The sequence below is a fragment of the Scleropages formosus genome, chromosome 8, assembly GCF_900964775.1.
Source record: "Scleropages formosus chromosome 8, fSclFor1.1, whole genome shotgun sequence".
Classification (NCBI taxonomy): domain Eukaryota; kingdom Metazoa; phylum Chordata; class Actinopteri; order Osteoglossiformes; family Osteoglossidae; genus Scleropages; species Scleropages formosus.
Window position 1 is genome coordinate 32,500,828 of NC_041813.1, and position 18,149 is coordinate 32,518,976.

Here is an 18,149-nt window from a genome sequence, read left to right on the forward strand (position 1 = left end):
ACAGGAAACGGCGGCAGTTTTAGACTGAACTGGATTGGATTGATTTTTTTTTTTTTTTTTTTTCCCCCCCTCCTTATCTCCATTCAGAAATACATACTGTTCATAAACTTTTAGTCCTTGGCCTAGTACTTCGGCAGTACTATAACTAAAGTTTACTGTTGCCGATATATACATCATTTGTTATGCCAAACGATGAATTGTTTACTGCGTACTCTGTACTAAAGGCCATCACCTGGCTATGAGCTTTCGTTGTCACCATGTGACGTCGCGTGTAACATCATGTCTCCCTTGCCTGTCTCTCTCAGTTTGTCTCTCTCTCTGTCACTTTGTGTCCCTGCTCTGTACTCTCGGTGTCATCGTGTCGCTCCACCGACTGCGACGCAGAGCGGCACCGCCTGTGTGGACATCGTGGCCGTACACGGTAACAGTTGTCCTTGCTGTGGCCTGCAGGCTCCCACGACCGCGCTGTGCTTCTCTACGACTATGTGGGCAAGCGCACCATCGACCTCCAGCACACGCAGGTACCTGACGCATACAGGGGGCGGGGAATCGCCAAACACCTGGCCAAGGTGCGTTGGGGGAGGGAGCTGGCTGACTTCGCTCTCGGTGCTTCTTTGTACTCTTTCGGATTTGCTCCACGGACTCTTCGGCCATCCTTGTCAAAATGTTAGTAAGCATTCAAGACCGTTAAAGGACTGCGTGTCTCGTTTGCTTGAGGCGGCCATGGACTTTGTGGTGGAGGAGGACCTGAAGGCCCACCTGACCTCCTGGTATATCCAGAAGTTTGTCAAGGAGAACCCGCATCCTCGGTACCTGGAGCACATCCACCGGCGAGCTTCTGGGAAGTCGACACCCCCCTGAGCCGGACGAGGACACGGACGCGGCCTCCAGTCCTGGTCTTCACACGCAGCGCTGAGGTGGAAAAGAACAAGATGAGTGCGGGAGGGACATGCAGCTCCATTTCCACAAGGTGTTCAACTTGGAGCTACTGTGGGGTGCGACCAGAGTGGGCGGGGCTCTGCTAACGACGTGGACTCGACGCTACGGCAACAGGAACAAAAGGAGCTAGTGTTGCCCTCAAGTATACTGAGCAGAGCACACATCTGTGTCACATCTCTGCATCAGGAACAAAAGTGGGTGAGCGGGCCTCGGGTGTGCTGGAACTCCCTACCTGACAGCACTCGGTGGCCTCGCGGCTGCAGGATCCTTCCATGATCCTCGGCACCCATTGTACTTGAAGGCTCCATCTGCTGCACTGGAGCTCCACACACCAGTGAGATCTGGGAGTGTGTGTGTGTTAGACTTTCTCACTGTCCTCAGGTTTAGCAATGGCAGTGTGTGCTTCCACCCTACAGCACGGGAGGGTGCTACACACGTGGCTCCCGAAGAACATGCACATGGTCAGGGTCAATTAAAATGATCATATTATTACTGAGGCATACGTGGTCATAAATGTTTTATTTACAGAAAATCCACGCTCAACTTCATGCATGTTTACACACTGATTTCCTTTTGCAGTTTTTGTAGCGCTTAGACTTTCTTGGTGTAAATTACGGTGCTGTTTGAGTGTCACACTAGTGTATTTTACAGACAGGGACTCAACAGCTCCGCCAGAGCTGTCACCGCGCTTGCCACGGGGCAGGAAACGTGGACAGTAGCCTATCATTACTTCTTATTTGCTCACATTACATGTCACATGAAGGTGGAATGTTAGTCTGTCCAAAAACTAGTTTAACACAGTGCTGTGAGGACACTCCGTGTTGGTCTCTCTGCTATGAGTGATGGGGAGAATTTACAACAGCCTAGGTAGCGGGTCAGTCTCGGGAGCTGAAGGTCGTGAGTTCAATCCTCACATGGGGTAGTGAGGTTTTTTGTGGGTGGCACAGCGAGTAGCGCTGCTGTCTCACAGAGCCTGCTTGGTGCGAGAGGACGTGAGTTCGATCTCTGCTCAGTCTGTGTGGTGTTTGCGTGTTCTCTCTGTGTTTGCATGGGTTTTCTCCTAAAGACGTGCCGTTCAGGTTCACCCATAGTGTGCGTGTTCCACTGATGCGTAGATGAATGACCCGTTGTAGGTAGTGTATCTAGCAGATGGGAAAGCTGACTGGTTTCACGGTTCTGCAGCTGGCACTTTGTTATGAGAAAGTATGGAAAGTACAAAATGCAGGGGTGGTGCAGCAAGTTTGGCTGGGGCTCGCTGTGTCGCAGGTCTGGGATTCAAGTCCTGTCTCGGGTCCCTTGTGGCGGACAGGTGTCCTGTCTGGGGTGTGTTCTTTCCCCCTGCGGCACTACGCCCTGCGGCACTACGCCCTGTGCTGCCAGGTTAGGCTCTGCGACCCCACTCGGGACAAGTGGTTGTAGCCATTGTATATGTGTGGGTATTAAATGCCATAGATCAAAGAGGCAGTTTATTTTATTAACTGAGCGACGGACACAGTGGAGACCCACTTGGCACAGGTGGAACCCACCTGTCTTTACCTCACCCGCTCAGATCTCTCCCTTGGGCTTCCTGGGGCTCTTGAGCAGGATGTAGAAAAACAGCTGTCAAGTGACCAATGACCTGCAGATGATACGGTAAAAAAACGGTTCAAATCGTAATACTTTATTTTTTGTACCAGAAGTTCAGCTGCTCTCATTAAAAGCCTGCCACTCATTTGGGAGCAGACTACAGTCGAATATTGGCTCTGAACTCAGAGGTTCTGGAATACGCAGTCCTTCCTGCAACGTCATGCTCGGAGCGTTAGGCATAGGGTCCTGCGCAGAGCTGCACCTATGAGCACACAGCACAGGGGCTCATCCTTGACACACAACTGAAGGGACTGAAAGGGCCCTTTTGTGAAGGGGACTCTTGTAAAACCAGCTCAGAAAAACATCACATTAAAGAAGAGCTCAAGATTAAATAGCAGGCAGGCCAAGGTTCAGCCAGGTTAAATGACTGCGTTATAATTATTGAGGTGTAAGTACTGAGCCCAGTCATGAGTCCAGTGGAATCGGCCCAGTAAAAAGACTCGGATGTTAGGGTTAGTCAGGTGCCTGTGGTCTGAGCTGTTGGGATGGAGCCACACGGAGAACTATAGCAGTCTGTGGGATTTAGGAAAAAACGATGCCAGCACACGCGTGTGGAACAGGCTCCGTACTTCCTCCCGATGCTGTGCGCTCCCTCGCTGACAGTGACGTGACCAACGGCAGGTCCAGGAGGACATATTCCAGGAAGCTGTTCGGCTCCATGACCGCGGCATCCTCCGCTCCACTCATGCAAAGTGCCCCACAAGCACTTGTTCCGGTAGAACCGTGACAGTGCAGGGGCTGTGGGTGGCAGCTGAGAATAGAGTTGAGTGCTTTTGGGAGTCCGTGGGTCTGTCACAGGAAGACCGTTAAGTGCTGGCCACCTCTGCGTTTCCTCTGGGTCTCATCTGTGGGGAGGTCACAGCAGTTTGGCTCTGGAGCTCAACGCATCATTTTCCTCAGTCACAACAATGAATCAAGAGCTTGGAATAACTGGGAAGATCTGTGGGAAATGATCTGAAAAGCCTAGAGCACAAGAAACACAGCCATGGCAACAACTCAGGTATTCAGTATTCAGTCCTGTTGCTGTGGGCTCACGTAATGCGGAGCGACACCCTGGACTCTGAATCCCCGATCTTTCTCGGTCACCCCACTCAGACAAGCACCTCGACCCTTCCCTAGAGACACATAGGGGCGTGTGAAAGCAGCCCTCCTGTTGTCAAGTGCTGCTGGAATGATTCCTTTCGTGGCTGCACTGCTGTCATGGAGCCTGGATGACTGAGCAGTGAGTAGCAAAAACACAACTCAACTGAAAGGCAAGATGAAGAACAGCAGCCTGTTAATGATGAGTCAGTGATGCCCTTACAAATGTCTCTACTGAGGCTTCCCAGGTGTGACCATGCAGGCCTCTGTGTCACTCATGAGTGGGTTGCAGTTGGCCCTTTTGATGGCGAGTGAGGGCTGCCTTCGGGTGAGCTGAGGTCAAGTCTCCCCAATGCCCCCAGTTTAAATGCTAAAACTGTTTTAAAAAAAAAAAATGGTGTGTTGAAAAAGAATGCTCCTTCCTCCTCCTGCATGAGGCCACCTGCAGATTAAGAGTGAGCACACGGGAAAGGAATAACAGGTATAAAATCACCCACATGGTTAGTTGCCTGTCCTACATAAGTAGTTGACACAAAACGAGTGCAGAATCACACATGTGAGTGACCCTTAGACACCATGGGAGGAGGTGTGTGGACCACGGAGGACTCCGCAGAACCACACGCAAACCAACACCTTTGAGACGGAGGATTTATTAACCTTTGAAGTGTGTAGCACAACAAAGACATACAAAGACAGGGACATTAACACACAGAACAAAGAAGAGTTCACGTCTGAAATATGAACACCGTACTTCGGATGTCATTTGGCACCCCCCCCCGCCGCAGTGCTGTACTCTGCACCCCTCAGCAATGTCTCATTCAGTGACCCCCACAGTGGTACTCCCAGATAGTCTGAGATGCGAGCCATCAGGGTGTTTGCGCTGCCGTGCCTCTGCTCTCTCAGATCTTCCTCGAGTCCGCGTCCTCAAAGAGCCTCGTGCACTCCTGGGGAGTCAGGCCTTCCTTCAGACTCTGTGTGCAGTAGTGACCCTGCGTTATTCATTAACCATCATACTCGCCCACAATTATTTATTGTTCCGAGTGCTGTAGCCACTGACCTTCGATCTCACGCCTCTGCTGGACCGGGCCGACTGGTTGCGTTCTTTTCTCTGAGACCCGGTGCTGCTTTCACATTTCACACCTGCATGTGAAGGCATGCAGTTAGTTTTTAATTGTAATTGTGACAAATGCAGAACCAGCAGAACGGGGGTCTCTGGAGCGGTTGGGAAGCGTTAGTAGAGCGTGGATGTCCTACCACGGGCCTCCATCACAGCTGCCAGGTGTTCCTCCTGGGCCTTGGTAACGCTCAGCTGGCTGCTGTGTTTGTCGCCAGCACCGCGCTCAGCACTCTGGGAGCGGTCAGGTCGAGCAGCGTGTCGTATCCTGAGGAGCGCCTGCAGCTCGTCCTGCAGCGAACACAGCTCCTGCTTCAGACACTGAAGCTCAGCCTCTTTCACATGCAGTAAGACCTGCAGGAGGAGAAATGTTACAACTTCTGTCTCTGTTTGGAGGCACTCGGGTGCACGCGCATCCAGGAGGCGGGGTGACCGCAAGCTGCCTACCTCCATCTCGTACCGCTCGGAGCTCCGAGTCCCCGAGGGCCCGGCCCCGATAGCCGGCGGGCCGCTGCGGATGCGCGAGATTTCCTCCCTCAGCTGCCTGTTGAGCTCCTGTAGGCAGGTGAGTGTTGGACACGGGCCACTTTTCTGCGTCAGCGTGTGCAAGGCTGGTGCTCCACGTGTGTGGGAGACACTGCTCCCTGTTGGCTCACCTGATTGTGTGCATTCAGCTCACGGTTCTCCCGCTGGCAGCGCCGCAGCGCCAGCCTCTCGGCCTCAAGTGCCTGGGCCAGGTGTGTGCTCTCCAAGCACTTGTGGGAGTACTGCTGGGACAGCACATCCAGCTCCCGATGCACAGACTTCAGCTCCTCCCTGGGGCGCCGCAGTCAAACACTCAGGCCTCAGATGCACAGCTGGGGCAAGGACAGACCTTACAAACACACGGGCAGGCAGAGCTACTCACTCGTAATGGCAGCCTAGTTCATCCGCGTCGGACTTCCTGCTCAGCTGGGCTCTCTGGACCTTCTTGAGCTCCTCGTGATGGGCCTTCTTCATCGCCTCGATGGCTGTGGGGGCAGGGCAGACGTTCGCCGTCAGGTCACGCATGGCAGCGATGATGAGCAACGCACACGCCTGGGAGAGTAGCGGTACATTACCGGCGATGGTGGCTGCTGTCTCCTCAGCTAGAAGTCTGTCTCGCTCTTCCTGCAGCTTGGCCGTCTCCGTCTGGTGCCGCTTGTGCAGTTCCTCCATTGCCTTCTGATGGGCATCCTCCATGGCAGCGAAGCCCAGCTGGCACGTGACCTGACAAGCGGGTGCGCGCACATACACACAAAGGCACAAAGCCAGGGTCAGTGGAGCAGCAGATGCAGCAGACAGGGTCCAGGCCAAACACTGAGATCCAGGCAAGAGCACTTCACAGAGCTACTCCAGCAGCCCCGCAGGGCACACTCATAGCCCACAGTCCCCGGAAGTCTGACGAGCAGAAAAGCTCCTGCTCTCAGGAGAAACGAACATCCCCACTTGCCTCCAGGTTTCACTAGTGTGGCTTATCGATCCAGAGTACCCCAGCACTCCTCCAAACTTTCAGGGACTGATGGCTGCAGTCCAGCATTCAAAATATATACACTTGTTCCTCACATGACAGGGTTCATATGTTCTATGAAACTAGGTTAACAAACCAGGTTCACTCAAGAGTCACATGTCCATAGCCATGTCTCTTTCTCTTAATGTAACGCACAAATTGGATTTTTGCTGAGATGTATGTTGCTTTGGACAAAAGCATCTGCTAAATGAATAAATCTGAGTGTGAATCCAGCCCTTGGCTAGGGGTCAAAGTACCATTACTTCTGATGGAAAAAAAGTGTCAGTTCCTGGATCGAAAATACGTCACCAGAAATTAAAATACCAAAATAAATGTTACATTATGCATAATGATACTTGATCTGCAATAAAAATGTTACTCCTCTTTCAGTCGTAAAATTTCCCAAATTCATTATCAATTCCCATTGTACAATTGTACAGAGGTCACAACTGTCTGTATTTTAATGACATCATGAACATGATCTGAGCACCAGATGCATCAATAACTACAGAGCTTTTCTCCAGTGGGGGAAACCCTGCACTGAGAAAATAAATAGTGTCTTTTTATTTACTCTCTTTTACATCCCATTGTGGTTGTTTTACCCTGTTCCTTGAGTCCAGCTGCGTGCTTCCCGCTGAACAAGCGCTTCGGCGCCGAGCGCTCCGTTTTCTCCTCTTTCGACTCCAGACGCACTACAAGTGACGCTGAAAAGGCTCCTTTCTGCAGCGGCTGCGGGTGAAGCCGTGTGTCTTTCGTGCGCCTTTTACTCATTTCAAACCGAGTTTCCGAACCGGGGCCTCGCGTACAGCGGTAACACCGCGGTCTTTGTGAAGTAAACAAGAGCAGCACCGAGACTCTCGTTCGTACCTGTTCTTCAATAGCGCACTCTTTCTACGGAGCTGTCCAGCACACAGAGCCTCAGAGTTGCACTGGGACTCAACTCTTCCTATCTAAAAGCTCCGACTGACCGGCTGAAGGAAAGCAGAGCAGTGGCCACTGGGCTTCTTACATGCACCCTTCTGGAAGTGAAGAGACACACACACACACACACACACACACACACCCCATACGGGGTCGCGGGGAGCCGGAGCCTAACCCGGCAACACAGGGCGTAAGGCCGGAGGGGGAGGGGACACACCCAGGACGGGACGCCAGTCCGTCGCAAGGCACCCCAAGCGGGACACGAACCCCAGACCCACCGGAGAGCAGGACCCTGTCCAACCCACTGCGCCACCGCACCCTACTCCCCTTCTGGCAGTGAACTGACCACCTAATGGACAATAGCACTGTTGTACTAAATCAAAAGTGCTTCATGTTAAAAAGGGTATGTACTTACATAAGTCATAGTGGTTATTCATTGTACTGAACCTTGTTATGATGGATGAGTTAATTTTACTCTAAATAATATTTAGAGACATATCAGTTACCTGTAGCATGACTAGACCTGGAACTGATGGAGACTGATGTGTACATCTGACCAACCATTACACAGCCATGGTCTACAGATGGAGAAAGAAAGGAGACCTTCAAGTGCTCCAGATCCTGCTGATATTCTTCTTTCAGGCAGAAAATGCTCTTCTCCAGCTGTTTGTTCCCCAGCTCCTTCTTCATGACCTTCACTTGTGCCTCCAGCTCCCGGATCCTCTTCCTCAGCGCCACCAAGTCCGTAAGCTGGATAGAGGCATGCTTTGGTGGAGCTCGGCAATGTGGTGACTCTTCCTCGTGGCTGCTGCCCAGTTCACGGAGCCTCCTCTGAAAGGTCTCCTCCAGCTTTTGTATGTGCTCTTCGTGTCGGTCCTCCATCTTCTCCATCTCGATGAGGACGAGCTCCAGCTTGCGCTTGTTTTCAGCCGCCTCCTCTACGAGTGCCAGCTCAGTCGGAGCCCTTCTCTGCTCTACCTGTAATGCCTCCGCCTGCTGCCGGGTCTCTGTCTGCTCCAGCTGGGACAAATGCTGCTGCAGCTGGAGCAGCTCCTTGCGCAGGTGTTTGTTCTCTGCCTGCAGAGAGGCTGCATCTCTGCAGAGCTGCAGGCTATTCTTGTGTTCTGCCCTCAGTCTGCAGACCACGTAGGCCACCTGGGCCTGGACCATGGCCTCCTGCAGGCAATGGGTGTGGTCCCAGGTGTCAGAGACCTTGCTGTAGCAGGAGTTTGTCCTGTAGACAGCCTCCAGCCACAGGTGAAGACCGCTGCTCTTCCACTCGAGGCTCATCCCCACCTCCCTGGAGAGGCGCTGCAAGAACACAGCCTGAGCCTCCAGCTCAGAGGCCAGAGTGTCTTGGCTGAGTCGAAGGGACTCCATCGTGGTACTATAGGATGGAAGGTCCCCAGGACGGTTCATCCTGGGATTCTCAAGGTAACAGGCTGGTTCCTTTTGGATGTCTTCAGGGATCAGATCCACAGCTGGACTCTTGGCCGCCTCTCCTTTCCCTCTCAGGGTCCAGTCTCGGCTCGGTGAGCTTTTCCGCATGTTCACTGCGTCCTCCTGGAGTCTCTGGAATTTCACCTTATACAGAAGCTTCAGATTCTGAACTGCGTAGTCCAGATTGGCTTTGACACAAGGGTTCTCAATGAAAGAGCCTTCGGTTGACTCTGCACCATCTTGGCACATCTTTAGCTTCTCCACTTCTATCCAAAACTCACTCTCCACTCTCAGTTTGAGAGCCAAAGCATGTACATCAACCTCTCCATCACCATCATCGTTGCTGTTCGGTTTTTCCACCTCCTGGTAAATCTCACTGAGGTTCAGGAAAAGGTCCGCATTTTGACTCCGTATGGAGGATGCCATCCTGCTCAGAACCAGTGCCTCAAAAGCCAACATTTCTGCAATGCGTTTCGCCCTGTTTTCTTGTAGCACGTTTCTGTCCCTCGCTTCACAGTCAGTCCAGTTGTCTTCCCAGAAACCCGCTCCCAGTCCGATATTATGAGCAATGCTGCTCAGCTCTCTTCCCACCTTTACCAGCAGGGGGTGCTCCATGTCTGAGACCGGGCCATCATGGCTCAGGCCTGCCGAGACCTCTTTCTTATTGGGCCCCATCCAGGTCTGAGTCCTCCTGCATAGGGGGTCCACAGCTCTGGTGGAACTGGTCCACTTCCCTGTGTCCTGATGATGCTCATTGTTCAGCTTTCCCAATTCAGCACAAGTCTCTATCCCAGAGCCACACCCCCAGCTGGGCCACCCTGTCCCAGAATCTTGCTGATCCTGTAGCTTCACTGTGATGTCTCTGAGCTTCTCCTCTGTGGCAAGGAGCTTTGCTTCCAGGCAGCGGATGACAGAGATGAACCCAGCCGGGTCGTTTCCTGCAGAAGCCTTGCAGGAGTCCTGAGACACAAAGTTGCCAGGCCCCATGGGGGCACCACAGTGAACAGACCCATGGTCCTCCGGCATCTCCTCCACACAGCTAGCATCTCTCCACATGGTGAGCGTCTCAGCAATGGAGAAGGACTTGAGGTGCAGTATGAGGGCATTATAGTCTTGCTGAAGCTGAGTGTGCACCTTCTGAAGGTCAGCGTGTGCCAGTCGCAGGCCCTCTTGGCACTGCTCCAGCTGGACAATTTGTTCCATGGCACTCATCAGCTTGACCTGCAGTTTGGACGCTTCTCCTCCACAGCTCAGCTGGCGGAGCAACTGCTCCTTAGCTTGCAGCCTGAACTCCGTCTCCTCCAAGCTGCTTCCCAGAGCAGCCATCTTCACCACTGCCTCGTTCAGGTCCTGGTCCTTCCGCTGCAGCATTTTCTCGTACATCTCCTTGATGTTCTCAATCTCTTTGTCCTTCTGCTGCAAGGCCCAGGCCACCTGCTGGACGCACTCTGCCTTCTCGGCACAGGAGCCCATCTCCCTGAGCTGTTTCCACTTGCTGTCAGCTATGACCGCTTGCTGAGCCAGTTCCCGACAGCGTCGGTGCAGCTGGCTCTTCTCTGCCTCCAGCAGCCGCACGCTCTCCGTCAGCTTCTCAATGGCATCGTCCTTGAGCAGCAGTTGGGCCTCTCCAGCTTCCAGCCTGGTGGGCCGCTTGTCACTGAGCAGCGCCACGGCCTGCTGCTCAACCTCCAGCAGCCGCTGCTCTAGCTGCCACATGTTGCCCTGGGCGGTGGCGAGGCATTGGGCCAGGCCGTGGCGCTCCCGCTCCTGCTTTTCCTGCAGCACCTCCAGGTTCTCCTGCAGCCTCTGCTCGCAAATGGCCTGCGCCTCCTCAGTGGTGACGAGGTGCCCCGTCACCTCGGCCAGTCTGTCCTGGAGCTGCTCTGCCTCATTCAGGTGGTCGTGCTGCAGGGCCTGCTGCTGCTCCAGGTCAAACAGCGCCTGACCCCTCTGCAGCAGGTGGGCTTCCACAGCCTGCAGGCACTCCCCGCGCTCTTGCAGCTGTACACGCAGGCCTTGTTCCGCACACTCCCACCGCTGCCTGCACTCCCGGGAGCGCTCCTGCTCCAATTGGAGCTCACTTTTCACCTGTGCCAGTGCCCACTCGCTGGAGGCCTCACTCAGCCTGGGTTGTCCCTGCTCTTCTGTTCTATGCTGGGGGCCTGAGCTCGCCGGTATCCACGGTGAAGATGGAGAGTCCTTCATTGGGGAGTGAATCACACACCATTACTCATTCTGGGCTGTGACCTAACGCACATCATTTACATTTAATCATTTAGCCCATGCTTTTCTCCAGTGCAACTTACAATGTTAAGGTATTTAACTATTTACCCATATAGCTATTTAAGGTACTGACTATTTACCCATTTATATAGCTGGGTAATTTTACTGGAGCAAATTAGGTTAAACACCTTGCTCAAGGGTACTATGGCTGGAGGTGAAGGTCAAACCTGTGCCCTTTGGGTCCAAGGGCAGCAATGCTAACCACAACACTACCAGGTGCCCCATTTTAGGCTATACTGAACACCTGGAGTCACCAGTCCCCTTGTCCAGGTGGAACAACTGTGCTCTTACTGCATGCGTGCCCACAATCATATACATTGGGTGCCCTACTTAAAAACCAACTGTTGGTCCAGTTAAGTTTATTACTCCCACAGGTCATTAGTCAAATGCGACACAGGCCACGGACTCCTCAACACTTCCACATTTCTCTTGTAGTCCTACATGCAGCTACTTGTGTAGCATGTGCCTGCAAAACCAGTGGCATCACACAAACTGACTGTATAGACATCCCCTCAACTCACAAACTCTTTATCCAGAAATTTGGTTTAATGGTTTACACTTCTGGATTAAAATACCTGCATAATAAAATTTATCCAACGTAAGTCTAAAGAAGGCTGCCGATGGTAGCGTAGCGCACAGCACTGCTGCCTCAGTGTCTGGGTGGTGTGAGAACTTGGGTTTGATCCCTGCTCAGTCTCTGCAGAGTTCATGTGTTCTCCCAGTCTCTCTGTGGGTTTCCTCCAGGTTTGGTTGACTCATTTTGTTGCCATGCATTTGTGTATTGTGAGTGCAAGAATGACTGCCAAGCCTCCTTCTTTCTCCACCCACCACAACCCAGTCAACTGTTGTTCTTTTCACTTGCTGAGTACAGTAACAGTTCATTGCTTTGTTTGGTTATTTAAATTTGTTTTCTGCACTTATTTTTAAGAAAAATTTCGCCATGTGTTACTGCATACTGGATATAGTATATTGCAGTTATTGTAAATAAAGCACAAAAAAGGACTGTGACCAGAGCTAGGGCACGGTGTTCACAAGCATGCAAGGCAGCGCTGATTATTCATGATCTCTATGTGTTGGCCGATTGGGTGAAGCTTTGGAGCATGATTTGAATGGGTATGCTAGTCGTGTTTATGAAAAAAGAAACAATTATTCTCAGAAAAGTTTGTCATGGCAAAAAGTTGGTTACCCAGCACTTTATAAGCAGGGGACAAATGTATCAAGTGAAAAACTAGATATGAAGATGGTTTCATTTGGTTAATCTCCACCACTTTTCACCTCCCGATGATTACACACTGCTCACTAATGACTTTGGTTACCAGGGTAAATGCTGCACCTTTAAAGTATAAGTACGATGTATGTCCGGCAAGTACACGAGAAGACTGTTTCGAACATAAAGGAAAAAGTAGAGACATTAAAAAATAACACCATGACTTGATTAACTGTGATAAAGTGCTGTAAAGAGAGCTCTCTGTAGGAGACCTTCATGTTCCTATCAATGACAACACCTCTTCATTACTGCAAACTGAAAACTTTCTTACATGGGCTTCAATGATTATATGTCAACACCAGGGTTATATAAGCGTTTCTGTATTTCATCAGAAACAATGTGCTTTTATACGTATTCTAAACATCAAAATACACTGTAGCACAAATGACACGTTTTAATGTGTAAGGTAATGTGTCTTTCTTCATTACACATAAAGTACCGGTACTATCGTAAAACATTAGTGTGGAATTATGTAACATCTATGACGACAAAATGATTCAGACTAAGATGTGATTGTCCAGCTTCAACATCCCCCTCTCGTACCTGCAGCACATCACTGTCCAAGGCTTTTCTTTGCTTCTCCAGCGCATTCTGCAGAGGAGAACAAAGGTCAGGGGTGACAGACATAGGTGTCTTTGCGCTGTTGGTCACCTGCCGCTCATCTTCAGGGGGTTTGATTTCTTCTTGCTGGCAAGGCAGATTGGTCTCCTGCTGCAGTCTGGGAGGGCTGCTCAGCCCCTCTTCCCTGGGTGGATCCTTTTCAAGGCCACACCCTCCTCTGTTTGCTCCCTCCTCCTTCGGCATTGTGGTGGCTGGGGTGGGCAGTGCCTTCCTATCCACTGTGTCCCGAGCCTTCTCAGGAGGTCTGGGCAACTTCTGCGGCAGCAGCTCTCGCCGGAACTCAGCCCAGTCAAAGGTTCTGTAGCGTCCCTCCAGCCTGCGGTCACGGATGCGGCTCCTCCTCCTCCGCTGCTCCGTACCGTTTTGGTTGTCCATCTGTGTTTGTAGCTCCGCCTTGGAGCTGTGTGCATTTAACCCAGACATGGTGGGACACGGCAGGGCCACGGCTCTGGCCTCTTCAAGAAACGTGCTGGGAGAGAAACAATTCACAGGTCACTGTGTCACACGCTGATCAACCAGCGGGGAGGGGGAACTGTGGGAGGAGTTCTGGACAGGGGGAGGGGCCACAGTGTAGAGGGGACTATGGAGAAAGACTACAAACAAAGAAGCCTTTGAACCTGCATTTGGAACCTGACAGCTTCACAGAGGTGGGTTTCCTGTAGCAGGATAGTGAGCAAGAGGAGATGGAAAGAACTTCAGTGGCGATGGACGCTCATTGGAGAAGCTGCAAAACTGTCCACCTCCAGCATGTTTCACTTACCGTGTGACATCAGGGGCAGTGATGGTTTTAACATTCTTCAGCATGGCTTGTATCCAATGGCGGCGAATTCCTGAGGTCACAGCACTGAGGGTGACGGTGCCATCCTTTGTCTGTGTGAAGAATCACAGCCTGTGGTTACAGCTGCACTGACAGCAATGACCAAACTGCAATGAGCACACTGACAGTATGTACTTGGCACCCTGGTCAGAGCACATCAGCAAAGGATATTGTGAGCCAAACAAGTGCCACATAAACACACTGACTCCATGTTACACTTCTGGTTTCACAGCTGAAGTTCCTCCAGACTCAGCAACAAACCACTGCATTTCTGGTCCAGCAGGAACACTGAAGTAGCAGCAACATAGCCTGACTCACATGGATCTGGAAGCCATAATTTCTCAGCACTGGGAACTCGGTGACATCGCAGCAGGTGGACAGGTCAACCTCGCCGTCCAAATCGCCCGTCTGGAACAGACGCGGACATGTTGTGTGTCGCAGTGAGCGGTCCAGTGGCCCACGGGCTCTTAAAGTGGTGCTGGAGTTTACCTCTTCCGCCACGGTGTCCCTGTACCATCTCAGGCTTCGGTCAGTGAGGACAAACCAGCGCTTCTTCCACTGAGGTATGTAAAGAGAAGTGTATCTATAATGAGAAATTCAAGACGGAACGGTCAGGCAAAACAAACCGTCATGGAGCAGGTACTTACCACTCCACCATCAAAGAGCTTGGACAGCCAGCCCTTCTTGAAATTCAGCTGGTCGGGCTGCAGGGACGGAAGAGACGGGAAGTGCCCGATGCACATGAAGGAGATAGCGCATGAGTGTGGGTGTATGTGTATGAGTGTGTGTACACAGCCTGTGCAGAGCCCTCACTGTGCTGGACGACTCCATCAATCTGTGGTCCAGGGACTTGGTGCGTCTGACCCCCATGTGGGAGGATTGCAAGGTGCGGGACATGGTGTGTTCCAAGCGGCCCTCTGGTGGACGTGCCTGCAAATTCGGAGTGGTTAATTAAGTAACAACTGCACTTCACATGTGGACGTTCATCAACAATTCAGCTGATGTTGGCGGTGGCGGTGGCTACAAGGTCGCAACGCAGAGGACCATGAGGTGGTACCTGCTGTTCAGAGTGCGCACTGCAGCTCTGGCGGGTGCCGTTAACAGAGGAGGAGACGTCCTCCCGCTTCCCTCTGCTGCCCTGCAGGGCCTCTAACTTGTCTGTGATGAGCGGGCGCCTGGTCAGGGTTCCAACACACAAACACACATGTCTCTAAAATACATTCCTGTGTTCTTCATTTCAGACATTCAGTCAGACAGCAGACAGGAACAGTGGGAACACTCAAACGTCAGTGGAGTGGATACAGAAAGTGCCTTCTGTATGTTAGAGTATCTGTGCTGTGGACTGAGTGCATTGACCTGCAGGCAAGCCTGTGTTGTGCGTGACTGTGTTTGTGTCTGGGGGAATTAGGATTTAAATCTAGTTTAGGCAGCAGAGCTGAGCATCATGAGGAAGGAGCAAGACCATAGACCAAGCTGGAGAAAGAGAACATAAGGGAAGAAAAAAAAACAAAAAAGAGTAAAAACTGTTGAAGAGAACAACACTACATTTATTCATCTGGAAACATGCAGAAAGGAGAGTAAATATCAATAATAGTAAGATCATAAAGTATAAGCTTTGAGAACTTGCACCACAAACACACATTGCACAATGACATGCAGCTATTCACAGATGGCCCTAAAGAGCTACCAGTGACTTACCATGAGACTTTCCATATGAACTATTATCTATGTGACTAGTGCAACAAACTTGTCTCTCACTGTCTACTTTAACGCCAAACAGCAGCACAGTGAGTAGTGCTGCTGTCTCACAGCACCTGGGTGGTGTGAGAGGCTGTGGGTTCAATCCCCACTCAGTCTGTGTGGAGTTTGCATGTTCTCCCTGTGTCTGTGTGGGTTTCCTCCCACACTCCAAAGACGTGCTGTTCAGGTTCCCCCATAGTGTGTGTGTGTGTGTGTGTGTGTGACAGAGAGAGAGTGCGTTCCACTGATGTATGCATGAGTGACCCATTATAAGTAGTATATCTAGCAGGGTAAGTCACCTTGGTGAATAAGGTGTGTGGGCTGGTAACACTACATAGAGTTAATTGGAAGTTGCTCTGGAGAAAAGCATCTGCTAAGTAAATAAATGTAAAACTGTATGTACACAGACTCATCTTGATAGAAGTGTTTATTGAATAATGGCACAATTAAAACCATGTTAGACATATTTTCTGAAGACTTTGTTTCATTATTTTGCTTATTTTTTCAAACAGACCGTAGGAGCAGGAATACACAATGTAGCAATACATTTGTACAGATCAGATTCATTTGTTGCATTTAACTATTTCCAAAACTTCAAACTGAAAAATAAGTACTGAAGCTCAATGAAGGATTAAGAAATGATTAACTAAACATGATAAAATGACATCAAATAAACATATTTAGAGACAGACCTCACAAAACAATATCCAGAGTAACCACTTACAAATGTGAACCTGATCTGTAATAGTCAATAACTATACATACCTTGATATTATGTGGTAAACGAAGCAGAGAACATTGCAGGGGGGGGGGGGGGGGGGGGGGGGGGACACATTACAAGTGATATTTGTGGCAGACAGGAGCCTGGAAACAGTCACTCCCTACTGGCATTCACAGCTGCACCTGGTGTGGGGTTCTTAAGAGATAGCGAGCACCAGGTGCGGCCAATTCAGAAAAATGAGGACTTCAAAAAGACAAACTGGAGAGTATATAACTTTATATAAGATGTCACTGTACTTGTTCATTAGTTGTTAAACATATTCTTCTCCACACTCAAGGTGTGTGAGGAATGTGCAAGTACAGAGAGTGTGAGTGTGTGTGTGTGTGTGTGTGTGCGTGCGCGTGCGTGCTCTCCCACCTGGACTCCAGGCTAAAGAGCTGCTCCTTCTGGGCATCCTGCTGACCCATTTGCAGGGTCCTGAGCACACCTCCCAGCTGGGTGTACATCCTGACTCCTCCCCAATAAGGCCCTGCCCACCCTGACATCTCCTCACTGGGGGTCCTGTACCTGTGGGGTATTTCTGGGTTGCTCCTCTCCTGGCCTTCTTCTCCCTGCCTGTGTGCACCAAGACTTCTTCCCGAACAATCTGATCATGAGAACAGAGCCAGAGAGGGGCAGTGAGGACATACAGCAAAACACACACACACACACACCTCTGACTAGAGCAGGGGGAGATGGGATGTGAACCACAATCAACATGGAGGTAGTGATCACAGAGTCAAACGGTGAAGAGGCGGTATACGTGATGCCGGGAGGGAGGCCTAGTGTCTTTGTGGGAGTGATTTTTCCCCCATGACCGACAACAATTCCCACTCTTTTCTGCTACTTTTCTCCAAAGTGACGTACATTGATTTCCCAGCTGGGTAGTTTTTGGTGTTCTAATCCAGGGTAACTAACTGGATCAAAGGGAGGTAGGATTCGAACCAAGGTGCTTTGAGTAGAAGGCAGCAGCTCTAATCATGACATCTCACCTGCTGTATGCTCTAATGTCTTTAGGTTGAGGGTAGGGCTAGGGGTACGGTCAAGTTCAGCACACGGCTCACAGGCAGCACCTCACACCCCACAGGGCTCTAATCCCACTGGGGCATCACAACCACACAGCTGCTGTCTGAGGGACGTGGACTGAAGGAGTGGACATGAGACACACAGGGTAGCACACACTGACAGTGACAGTAACACAGTAACTGAGTGCGAGGCCCACCTGTGTGTGTGCTGTGTGTGGGGAACCCATGTCCCGGTGATGCGCCCACTCCTCCTCTGTGCTCCTCCTCATCCTGCGATGCCATGGTCCCTGCTGTAGACGACGGTGCTCCAGCCAGGGCACAGCAAGTGTGTGTGGGAGCTCTGCATTGCTGGACAGGATGGTGACAGGAAGCCCCTCCTCCACTTGAGAGACCCCCTCCTACATACACACGTGTCCTTTAATGCTCCAGTAGAGCTGTGCAGTTAATAGCATTACTAAGTTACTGTATTTCACCACAGGTGTCCAGCAGCTCCTCACTCTGTGGGCTCCAGCTGCACCACAGAGAATAGCTGCAGCAACGTGCGTGCTTGTTCCTCTCTCTCTCTTTCTCTCACACACACACGTGCACACAGTGGCCGCACGACCTGAGTAGTGGTCAGTGTGTCTGTGAGCCCCTTCCTCTGCCCCTGTGTGCTGCTGTGGGTTACAGCATTAAGGCCTCCTATCACCTGCGCAACAGAAAGACACGCACATGCACAGAGCTGCTCACCGTGTCACTAACGATGTTGGACACTAGTCCCCAGGGATTGGCTTGGTGCCCCATCCCATCTGGTGTGAAAAGGCCCCTAATCCCCCAGTTCCTGGATTAGCTTCAGGCTTATGACACTTTTCTGGAGCACAGGGATGAGTGCTGTTCTGATGGCTCCACACACTCTGCAAGTTTGATTGTAGCCTTGCATCATGGAGCACTTCCTGGTGACACTGCCTTGAGGCACAGTGATGGCTGGGACACAGAGACAGGGCATAGT

At 51.2% G+C, this 18,149-nt stretch overlaps 1 protein-coding gene across 1 annotated transcript; it reads right to left on the reverse strand.

Annotated features, from left to right (window-relative positions):
- Positions 1-4,424: 4,424 nt before the first annotated feature.
- On the reverse strand, positions 4,425-16,603 carry LOC114911092 (early endosome antigen 1). The gene is made up of 16 exons (XM_029254345.1): positions 16,515-16,603; positions 14,694-14,811; positions 14,450-14,566; positions 14,284-14,340; positions 14,126-14,194; positions 13,955-14,044; positions 13,580-13,689; positions 12,742-13,288; positions 7,812-10,847; positions 5,860-6,007; positions 5,667-5,769; positions 5,416-5,575; positions 5,207-5,314; positions 4,900-5,113; positions 4,703-4,785; positions 4,425-4,616 (listed from the first exon to the last, which is right to left on the reverse strand). The coding sequence occupies exons 1-16, from the start codon at positions 16,601-16,603 to the stop codon at positions 4,545-4,547; spliced, it is 5,121 nt and encodes a 1,706-aa protein (XP_029110178.1). The 3' UTR covers positions 4,425-4,544.
- Positions 16,604-18,149: the final 1,546 nt, after the last annotated feature.